This window comes from Cololabis saira, chromosome 21 (genome assembly GCF_033807715.1).
Source record: "Cololabis saira isolate AMF1-May2022 chromosome 21, fColSai1.1, whole genome shotgun sequence".
Taxonomy (NCBI): domain Eukaryota; kingdom Metazoa; phylum Chordata; class Actinopteri; order Beloniformes; family Belonidae; genus Cololabis; species Cololabis saira.
Genome location: NC_084607.1, coordinates 31,928,551 through 31,939,471, shown reverse-complemented (window position 1 = coordinate 31,939,471; position 10,921 = coordinate 31,928,551). Strand labels below are relative to the sequence as shown.

General features: G+C 43.7%; 2 protein-coding genes across 2 annotated transcripts; one reads left to right on the top strand and one right to left on the bottom strand.

Moving 5' to 3' along the window:
• Positions 1–2,688, top strand: LOC133421580 (uncharacterized). Its single transcript, XM_061711232.1, has 3 exons — positions 1–330; positions 945–1,212; positions 2,552–2,688. The coding sequence occupies exons 1-3, from the start codon at positions 1–3 to the stop codon at positions 2,686–2,688; spliced, it is 735 nt and encodes a 244-aa protein (XP_061567216.1).
• Positions 2,213–3,626, bottom strand: LOC133421579 (uncharacterized). The gene is made up of 2 exons (XM_061711231.1): positions 2,945–3,626; positions 2,213–2,863 (listed from the first exon to the last, which is right to left on the bottom strand). The coding sequence occupies exons 1-2, from the start codon at positions 3,624–3,626 to the stop codon at positions 2,805–2,807; spliced, it is 741 nt and encodes a 246-aa protein (XP_061567215.1). The 3' UTR covers positions 2,213–2,804.
• Between the last annotated feature and the right edge of the window lie 7,295 nt (positions 3,627–10,921).

Below are 10,921 nucleotides of genomic sequence, written 5' to 3'. Positions count from 1 at the left end.
ATGGCGGACACATTCGAAGAGAAGCTGGCCGAACTAGTCCGCAATTATGATCATATATATGATGTATCTCTGCCACTACATAGCGACAAGCACGCTTGCCAGAACACCTGGCGGGAGATCGGCGCAGTTTTGGGGGTGGACATGAAGATATGCAGGAGCAAATGGAAGCTGCTCCGTGATCGCTATGTCAGAGCACGGAGGAAGATGCAGGAGAAACGCAGCGGTGATGGAGCGGAGGGATCGATTTGTCCGCCGATCATCCGTCGTCTGAGCTGGCTACAGAAGTTCGTTAACCATCGGGCAACGGACACCAACTTTTGTCCAGACAAAGTAAGTGTATTAAATAAATAATTTAATTTAATTATCATCAGTGATTGTCCCGAAAAGCATGCACTCGTACAGCACAGCCTTTTGTTTATGGGGGTGGGGGGAGGGGGCGGGAAATAAGACAAATACTCTTAAGATTTTAAGTTTTTGCAGTGATGCATTTTACTTATCCTGTGAAGGACAGAGTTATATTGATAAGTTCAGAAAAAGTGTTTTTTATTGTTGTGTTTTGATGTATTTGATGTAAGCCCAGTGGATATTTAAAGCTTACAGAAGGCTGCATTTAACTGCTGCTATGTCATTCCTGCAGTATTTCTGCAGGTGTTTTGGTCACTGCTATTATTTGTAATATATTATATTATTTGTAATCAGCACAAATTATCTGTCCCCATATGATAAAATCCACCATCCCCCCTGATTTTTTTTTTTTACAACTTGAGTACTGCACATATTCAGAGAAATTATTTGTTTTATTTTAGATTGTTTTTGTTTGTGGTGTTTCCACACATGATATAATTCACAATATTAATATAGAATATAAAATTAATAATTTGCCTACGTTTGTGTTTACCAAGTATCACTAACTAAGTTGTGTCATTTGTAAACTTTCATGTCAGATCCTTGCTGAGGATGACGACGTCTCCACACCCGGCCTCATCAGTGCTGGTGAGGCCGCTGCTTCACCAGCACCTCTCCACTGTCTCTCCACTGATGAGCCATTGCCATCAGCACCATCACCATCATCAGCATCAACATCAGCATCATGCACGCCTGCTACTCCGTTGGGTCCAAGGCGGAAAAGGAAGCGGGGCCAGGACCAGGACAACTTGGATGCAGCCCTGCTCCACCATCTCCAGGGCTACAGGCAGGAGAAGGAGAAGAGGCGTGCACGGGAGGAGGAGGAGAGGCAGCGTGCACGGGAGGAGGAGGAGAGGCGGCGTGCACGGGAGGACGAGGAGAGGAAGGCATGGGTGGAGGAGAGGCGTACATGGGCGGAGGAGAGGCGTACATGGGCGGAGGAGAGGCGTACATGGGCGGAGGAGAGGCAGCGTGCACGGGAGGAGGAGGAGAGGCGGCGTGCACGGGAGGACGAGGAGAGGAAGGCATGGGAGGAGGAGAGGCGCGCACGGGATGAGGAGAGGCGCGCACGGGATGAGGAGAGGCGTGCACGGGATGAGGAGAGGCGTGCACGGGATGAGGAGAGGCGTGCACGGGATGAGGAGAGGCGTGCACGGGATGAGGAGAGGCGTGCACGGGATGAGGAGGAGAGGCGTGCAAAGGCGGAGGAGAGGCACGCGTCTCATAACGTCTTCACAAGTTTCATAAACTGGGCGGGGGCGTTTCTGCAGGGACTACCGCCGGATGCTGCAATGGGACTGATGAAGGAAATGACCCAGCTTATCCAAGGTTACCATCATTAGTTTTAGTTTTAGAAGGATCTGTAGTCTGTCTATGGAACATGCAACCACAGTGTGTTGCACCAACTTTGTTTACTGTTTACTGTTTTATATGTTTACTGTTTAATATGTTAATAAATGTTTAATTTGAGTCCTGTTGTACAGACTTTTTTTATGCATTCAATCACACATTTACTAGTGCTCTGTCTCAGGGGCGTCAATTGGGTACGTCAGCCGCCACACCTCGGCTTGTCTTTACATTTAAGACAAGATTTTTCATCTAACCACCAATAAAGGTTGCACAAAGAGAGTTGGATGGAAAAAGGTTTATTTAAATGTTGAAATTATGAAATTATGTACAACGTTAATTTATTAACATCTCCCAAAATAACCTACGATTCCTGAGAGTATGAATGTTATAGTCTCTCTCTCTCATATTTATAATAAATAAATTATATATATATATATATATATATATATATATATATATAATTTATTTATTATAGTTCTAGAAATAAAAAATTACTAAAAAGTGCAAAATATAAATATGAACATTTAGTAATGGACATAAACAAGAGATTTAAAGTTATTGCTGACTTAAATCTAGGCTTTAACAAGTAACATTAAACATAAAAGAGCCTAAACAGATCATAAAATGACCAGCGGATTCAAATGCTATCAAACAATACTGCAAAAATCTATCTAAAGTCGCTGTAGTGTGCCTCTGCGTAGCACAGTGTCCTGGTGAGCCATCCTGCCTGCATCCGTCTGGAAATAGTTCATGAGGTGGTTCCGCACCTCACAACCTAGTTTCGTTGCCCGCTCAGCAGAGAGGCGTCCTGTGGGGAGGAGGTTGGTATCTCCTGCCACCTGCTCCCTCCATTCACCCTGGCCATTTGTGGAATCCACAAAGGTGCTGGGGATGTACCTGGCCTGTTCAGACCGGTCCAGACCACAGAGATAATTGTGGACAGCAACACACGCCTTTATCACCACTTCTGCTGTCTCCACACTGCACTCCATGGCCTTCCCAAACACCCTCCACCGTGCAGCCAGGATGCCAAAGGCGTTCTCCACCACTCATCGTGCTCTGGAGTGGCGGTAGTTGTAGACGCGCTGCTCTGCTGACAAGTTGGTGCCTAATAAAGTAATTGAGATTTATCGTTAGTTGATGTTATTCAAAATCATAAACTTGATATATGCAACATGAATGTTCTCACCTGAATATGGTCGCATCAAATGAGTCTTTAGAGGGAATGCCTCGTCACCAACAAAGACTGGAGGACAGAGCACCTCACTTCCAGGTAGGGCAGATGGTGGTGGTAGGGAAAGGTCCCCCTGGATGAGCTGGGACCCAAAGGCACTTCTTGTGAACACCCCTGAGTCACTCTCACGCCCAGAAGCACCTACGTCCACAACAGTGAATCGGTACCTGGCATCACACACCGCCATCAGGATGATGCTGAAGTAGCCCTTGTAGTTAAAAAAACCACTCCCGCTGTTGACTGGAGCACGGATCCGGACGTGCTTGCCATCGATGGCTCCGACACAGTTGGGGAACTGCCACAGCTCACTGAAATCTTCTTTTATTTTAGACCAAGCATCAATCCTGGGGTGGGCCACGAAGTCATCCTTTAGAGCAGCCCAGATAGCCTGGCATACTTCAGACACGATACGTCCCACGGTGGCTGTTCCAAGCTTGTAACTGGCTGCTAAAGCTCGATAGCTCATCCCGGTCGCCATGAAGCGCAGGGTGACGGCCAGCCGCTCTGCGGCGGTCACACAAGTGTTGTGTGTGGTCTGGTGCTGAAGCAGCGGGGAAATCCGTCGCAAAATATCGTCAAATGAAGCTGACGACATCCGAAAATATTCCCGGTGCTTTTCATCGTCAATCCCCCGCATGGGCAAGACAAGGCTGGCGAACTCTCCAGTCTCCCCCCGGCTTTGGTTTAACGGTCTAACGTACCATCTCCGATGGCGCTGGCGCCGTCTCCGACGATGCAACAAGACCAGTGTCAGAAGCTCCTCTCCTTCCGATGATGACGACATGATCTTGTTTGAAATCTTAAATCCGATTTGAAAAACTCTGAAAAACTCTGAAATCCGCTACTGCTACTACCGCTACTGCTACTACCTCTACGAATCACTTTTCCAACCGCTGCTCTCCTTCGCCCCCTATTGGTAACCGCCGGTATGACGGGCTCTCGTCGTGTGGTACGCGAGGTACGCAAGGGAGCCGAACAGACACGTACGCAGGCTACGCAGGTTACGTGCGTAGAGTATATTTCCGGCTTTAGAAGATAATGACAGTTGTACCACAGTTGTAATGACAGCAGAAAGTCTTGAAGAACCTAGGAATGTTTTTGTCTGTGGGACAAAAGGGAGGACTGCCTAATTTCTGCAGAATTGAACAGGTTCTCCTGGTTAACGGTAGTGTTCTCTTTCTTTGCCGAGAGCACACGTCAAACTACATTGAACACCCGAGATCTTACGAACTTTCCCCAGAGAATTTGGCTGTTCACACCCCATCAGAGCTAAATGACACAACACCTCTCTGCGCTTACAACGTAGATGGAAGATTGCTCTTAACGCCCAAACGGTTCATATTGCTACTAGGGCTGAAATATAGGGACAAAATTGCATACCTCGATATTCATGCCAGATATCTCTATCAATACGATATGACTACGGGTTCGGTGAAAACCAAGCATTTTTCAGAAAAATAAAAACATCAGAAAACAAAAGTGGAGTTTTATTGATTAGAACTCACTGCCAGTCATCAACATTAACAAAGTCACTCAATAATAAATAATAATCAAAATATTTTACTGTAGCTCTGTTTTGACGATAAATAACCAATGCAATCTCTGTTTTTTGTCTTTCAAGAACCAAGAGATGGCTGCCGCCCAGAAGCATGTGCTGCGTGTATTTGTTGCAAGAGACACCGCCCTGAAGCTGACTCTAACTGAACGACCGCAGTCGGTGGAAGAGCTGAAAGAAATGATGCAAGAGAAGTTCAAGCCGAGACTGGATGGGGACTTTGACCTGCATTACGAGGATCCAGACTTTAATGGGGATCTTTGTCTTCTTGTGAACATCCAAGAGTTGCCAGAGAAGGGCACATTAAGAGTCATCAGACCTGAAGGCAACACCTCATCTACTGCATCTTCTGATGCAGACTTACTCCCACCTGTACCTGCAACACGGCGTCAGAAGAGTTGGCCTGATCACTTTGTTGTTCCTCGTTTTAGTGATGAAGTGGAGCATAAACTAGAAGAAGGAAATCATGTTTATGAACAATCAGGAAAATTGCTGAAATTGAATAGGTCACAGAAGAGTGAAGTCATTGAAAAAATGGCAGAAACGATCTACAGCTTTAAAACATACCCAAATGAGAAGGAATTGGGAATGGCTGCTAAAGCTCTGGTTGCAGCTCATCCATGTCTCAGAATGACGGCTGGTGAAGACGGGGGATTGGGATGGAAACGCCACATGGCGTACAAGGTTGCATCGTACCGTTACAATCTGGCCAAAGCTGGGGTTGCAGAAGTATCAACACAGGGAAACGGAGCCAAAACAACCCTGGAAATGAGCACGTCCTCTCCCCTGCCTTCCTGTTGGGTTGATGACACCCGTTGATTTATACCTGTGTGCACCGTTTTACCTCTTCTACCTCAGATTGTAGAATTTTTTTTTATTTATTTTTTCTTTATTTTTATTGGTTTGCACACAATAAAAGTAACACTTACGATCAAAATAGTAAAACAAATGTGATTGCATATGTTGCACTGATTGTTAGGGCTGGGCAATATGGACATGGTATAACAATGTTTTTGACACAACTTTTTTCAAACTGTGTTAAATAGCTCCATATTCTATTGTCATTGCTATTAGGGTGGATTCATTATTTTGGGTCTCAATCTCTTCAGTAAAACTTTATTAAATATAATTTATTTACATGATACAATTAGGAACTATAATTTTACATGGATAAGTCAAAAATGGAATTGGAAATGTTTTAAATTTAAGGTGATAGTTTCTTTTTAGGGTACTTTTATCTGATTGGATACAGAAGTCTTGACAAGAAGATGTATCCAATCAGAATAAAGTATCCTAAAAAGACACTATCAGCTTCAATTTAAAGAAATATATACATAGAATCTTATTGAATTATGTTTACTGAATAAGAGATGGAGACCCAAAATACTGAATCTACCCTCTGTAGCAGTGACCACTATTAGAATATGGAACTATTAACACTGTTATGTGATGTGCTGTTAAAGCACATCTCATGTTTTGCTGTAGTCATTTCCTTTTCACTTTTGTTTTCATTCATGACAAGCACCTTGTATTGATTAAGCACCTTTCATTCATGCCTTTATAAAAGGCACATTGTGTTGAATAAAAAATGGTTGAATTGTAACAGTGGTGTCGCTTTCATTTTTTCTAACATTATTAGCTGATTATATGTGTAGTGGGCTGGCATCTGTATTTGATTTTAGAATTAATTTTGAGTGCATTTCCCACAGACTATGAGCTGAGGAATATAAAAAAAAATGTGAGTGCATTTCTCCCAAACTACCGTATTGGCCCGAATATAAGACGGGGTTTTTTGCATTGAAATAAGACTGAAAAAGTGGGGATCGTCTTACATTCGGGGTCTAGACGTTATACCCATTTACAGCACCGACCACAGCGACAATATGGGCTATATATGACAGCTACACATGCTGGGAGATGGATCATTCGAGGATTCCGAAGAAGTGGTTGTTGCAACAAGCTGTAACATACACACAATCGTCATTTAATCCAAAAATAAACCAGAGACCTTGATCGTGGAATCAAACGTGAATCACAACAAACTATGGATGAAGAAAGTCCAAGAGTCGAGGCTCACGCAGCCCGACAGATATGGAGCTAGAACAGTCTCATAATTCACAAATGCACAGACCGATTTGCAAATACACACACCGTTTCACACGTGCACAGAACAATTCACACGTGCGTAGGACAAGATATACAAATGTATTTTTGATGCACACACAAATATAACCTGATTTAGAAATGTTTTTTTGTCTGTGAGCTGCGCTGGATTTGTGTGTGAGTTTTGAGACTCCCCTGACGTGACTAGATCCACAAATAGGTTTTTTTTAACACAGAACCAATCAGATGTCTTCCTTTGTTTCAGCCAATCATAAGAGCGCACCCCACGTGGGGGACGCAGAGCAGTGGATAAAACAATCAGATTAAAGGGGCGGATACACCTGCTGTTTGAACTGCGTTAGCGCTGTTCACTTATAAAAGTGATTAATATTTCGAGATGGTGCAGTAAAGATAAATAAACAGCAACAGGAGATAAAAGATAAATAAAAAGGATGGAGAGGAGATCACTGCTCTTGTGATCAAAGAAAACAGCGCGATCTGAGATGGTTTGTCGGGCTGTTCAACCAGAGCCGTCGGGAGACTGCACTCCAAGTCCTGCCGATGCAGCAACTGATGATGAGAAACAGCAGAGATATTTCTGTATTTGAACTACAGCATACCTGCCAACATTGGGCTGTGAAAAAGAGGGAGATTTTCTGGGGTAGCGGTTGGAATGCTCCACTCACAACATCCCCACCCTGATATAAACAAGGCGACTTTTAATGAGCTTTAAATCCATAGCTACAATGAAATGTGCTAAATGTACCTCCCAAAATGATTCTACAGCCTTCTTGGAGCCAATTAAGTTTAGTATTAATAACAATAAAATACAATATTTGTAGAATTTTCCAGGTTCCCTTTGTCACCCAAGGACCTGTTGTAATTGTAGGTGTCAGACTTTGCAGATTCAATCACTTTCTTGGAGGGTACATACTTGTGGCCAGGGCTGGTATGGTTTATCCTGCAAGAAAGAAGTGTGCAAAGAGTAGAATTATCCATACTCATTGTGTTTCCTGTGAGGATCTTTTCCACCATGCTGAATGACCTCTCTGAGGTTCATTGCTGTGAGGGATGCAGAGCATTGCCTTCATCAGTGATGCCAGATTTGTAAAGCTCTCCTCTTTCCCTAGAAGAACCCAGAACCTTCAACTCTCTCTTCCTGTGGGAGATCCTTGCTTGCTATGACTTGATTCTCCACCAACTCTTCCCTCAGCTTTTTTTCAAAGCATTTTCTCAAACAAAACAAATTTTAAAATTTTAAAATAACAAAATAACATATTTTAACCATTTTCCAAACAATAAAATAACTGAAAAAATCTGAAAAATGGTTCAAATATGTTATTTTGTAACTTGACATTTTTAAAATATGTTTATGTAATGCTTTGCTGATGAAAGAATATATTTCTCTATTTTTCTTGTTTTTGTGAGGGGGGATATATTGTTTTTCGGCACTACCTTGTTCTCTATAGCTGATATAACATGAATTACTGTGGGATCAATAAAGTTCTTATTTTTGCCATCTGAGAAAATTAAATATATTATATTTGGTGCCTAACTGTTTCCCAAGTATATTAGTGCATGTGTGAATGAATAAATGAGACGTAAAACGTAAATTTCTTTGTAGAAAGGTGCTTTATGAAAATAAGTCAATTTACTTGTATTAGTTTACAGCGCAGTCTTGCCACATCCAATATGGCGGCGACGTTGACGTATTGGCAGCTCCATGGGGCGGAGCTTGGACGTAGGCAGTGCTTTTGGGTTGGGTTGCCAGGTTTGTCAGGAACCCGTTAATATAATACATCCATGCAGGAACCCCGACACGTGAAACACCATTGACTCATTTCACTTTAAAATCGGGAGATAAGCGGGAGAAATTACAAATCGGGAGCAGGGCGGGAGAAATGGTTGAAAATCGGGAGACTCCCGCTTAAATCGGGAGTGTTGGCAGGTATGCTACAGGTGTCTTTCAGGAGAACGAGCCTGTTGACGGGGTGAATATTGCTGCAGGTCGCGTTCTGGCTCTTGCCGCGAGTGGCGCTGGTCCCGGTCAGACACCAGCTGACCAGTGACCAGACGTGGAGGTCAGAAACAAGCAGCCGTTATCCTCACATTTTATGTGACATCGCCACCACACAGAGACAAACGTGTCAAAACAGCGGCGGCAGATCAACACATTCCCGGTGCAGAGTCATGATGGGAAGATGCAGCCGTGATGATGCTGGTCGGGGTTTAGTCCACCGATCATCAAACATCTGGGCTGGATACAGAGGTTCTTCGGTAATCAGTCAACTGATACCGACTTTACTCCAGACATTTCGTAAATTAATCTCCTGACATGTGCGCTGCTGCTCCACCTGGCCGCTGCAGCTCGTCCCGTCAGACAGCGCAGCAGCTCTGCTGTCTGTCTGGTTCTGAATCAGCGGGGCAATCCCTTGTAACACGTCGTGAAACCAAACGGAGCAAATATATAAAAATCTCCGCTGTTTCTCATCATCAGTTGCTGCATCGGCAGGACTAAGAGCTCTCCAGTCCTGAAGGCTCTGGTTGAACGGCCCGACAAACCCTCTCTGATCGCGCTGTTTTCTTTGATCACAAGAAAAGCAGAACAGTGATCTCCTCTCCATCCTGTGTATTTTTATCTCCTGTTGCGGTTCATTTATCTTTACTGCACCAACTCGAAATATTAATCACTTTTCTAAGTGAACGGCGCTAACGCAGTTCAAACAGCAGGTGTATCCGCCCCTTTAATCTGATTGGTTGCAGATCCTTCCGTGTTAAAAAAAACCTCTTTGTGGATCTAGTCACGTCAGGGGAGTCTCAAAACTCACACACAAATCCAGCGCAGCTCACAGACAAAAAAACATTTGTAAATCAGGTTATATTTGTGTGTGCATCAAAAATATCTTGTCCTACGCACGTGTGAATTGTTCTGTGCACGTGTGAAACGGTGTGTGTATTTGCAAATCGGTCTGTGCATTTGTAAAACTTGTCCTGTGCATTTGTGAATTATGAGACTGTTCTAGCTCCATAGACAGACACCACTGTGTGTTCTTCATATTGGTTGGTTTCAACTACGTCTAATTCATGACACTCACGGTCTGCTGGTACATATTTACGTTTGGGGACAGATGGTTGGGTCAGTCTGTCTGTCTGAACTTCTCAGCCTGATTTTCCACCAACGAAACAGAGAAGAAGATTAATTCTTCAACATTGTTATCAGCAAAGGGGTTTGCATTTTTGTCCATTTCAAATTGCTGACTAAAGTACCCCTGACCCTTACCATCATTCACACTGGGCAAGGAAAGAATTGAATCACAGCGCTCAAACTTAGGAAGACCGAAGAAGCGAGACAAAAGCCCCGGAAATCTAATAAATAAAAATGGTTCTCTGACAAAGAGACATTAAACTTTGAATAAATGGTGTCCTGTATCGTTTTCTTTACATTATCAGATAAAACAGTCATATCACGAATGAGTCGCGGGTTAATGACTATACGTGTAGCCCATTTCTTTTTTTGTTGATTGGCTGATGAGTGGTACCTCATGGCAGAACTCCAGGGGATTCGGGGGAGACATGTTTGATTGTTCCATGGTGAGGGCAGCGGGACCAGCTCATGTTTTTTTTTTTCATGTTTGCGCACTGTGGCACATTAAATGGCCAAGTTTTTTTTCATTGTGAGAAATAAGATCTAGGTGTGACTTAAGACTGAAATGAGTGACAGTCCCGCTCAATAGGCAAGGCAAGGCAAGGCAGGTTTATTTATATAGCACAATTAAACACAAGGTAATTCAAAGTGATTTTCATCAACATTAAAAACGGCAAGACATAATTAGACAGTGAATAACAAATGAAAAACACAAGTTGCTGAAAACTAAGGGCAGTGCGTGACACCTGAGAGCCCTGCCGTCATCCTCTCTTCACAACACAGTCTCACTCCGGAGGCGTCGGATTCGAAGGCCAAACTGGGGGAGTCGGGGACGTCAGCAGCACACAGCAGGCAGGCTGAAGCAGCAACAGGATGACCAGAGGGGGGGGGAGGGGGGAGGGGGCGTCAGCAGCATTTCGTGTCTATTTTTGAACAGTTCAAAAACGCTTTGAGCTACGAGGCTGAAATTCTAGACTCTGTATCAGGAGGTGACTCTCATCCGCTGTGCGGATTTTCAGATCTGTGTGACCTTCGGAAGTGTCAAAGGTCACGCTTTTCAGCCTGCAAAGACTATTTTGTGTCTTTTTTTTAATAGTTCACTAGCCGCAGACGGGATTACATTGGAGTC

Bases quoted from the DNA above. Each gene is read 5' to 3' on its own strand.
- LOC133421580 (XM_061711232.1), top strand. From the start codon at position 1: ATGGCGGACACATTCGAAGAGAAGCTGGCCGAACTAGTCCGCAATTAT. The intron at 331-944 runs GTAAGTGTATTA...CTTTCATGTCAG, and splicing joins CCAACTTTTGTCCAGACAAA to ATCCTTGCTGAGGATGACGA. The intron at 1,213-2,551 runs GTGCACGGGAGG...TTGCCCGCTCAG, and splicing joins GCAGGAGAAGGAGAAGAGGC to CAGAGAGGCGTCCTGTGGGG.
- LOC133421579 (XM_061711231.1), bottom strand. From the start codon at position 3,626: ATGCGGGGGATTGACGATGAAAAGCACCGGGAATATTTTCGGATGTCG. The intron at 2,864-2,944 runs GTGAGAACATTC...TTACTTTATTAG, and splicing joins TTTGATGCGACCATATTCAG to GCACCAACTTGTCAGCAGAG.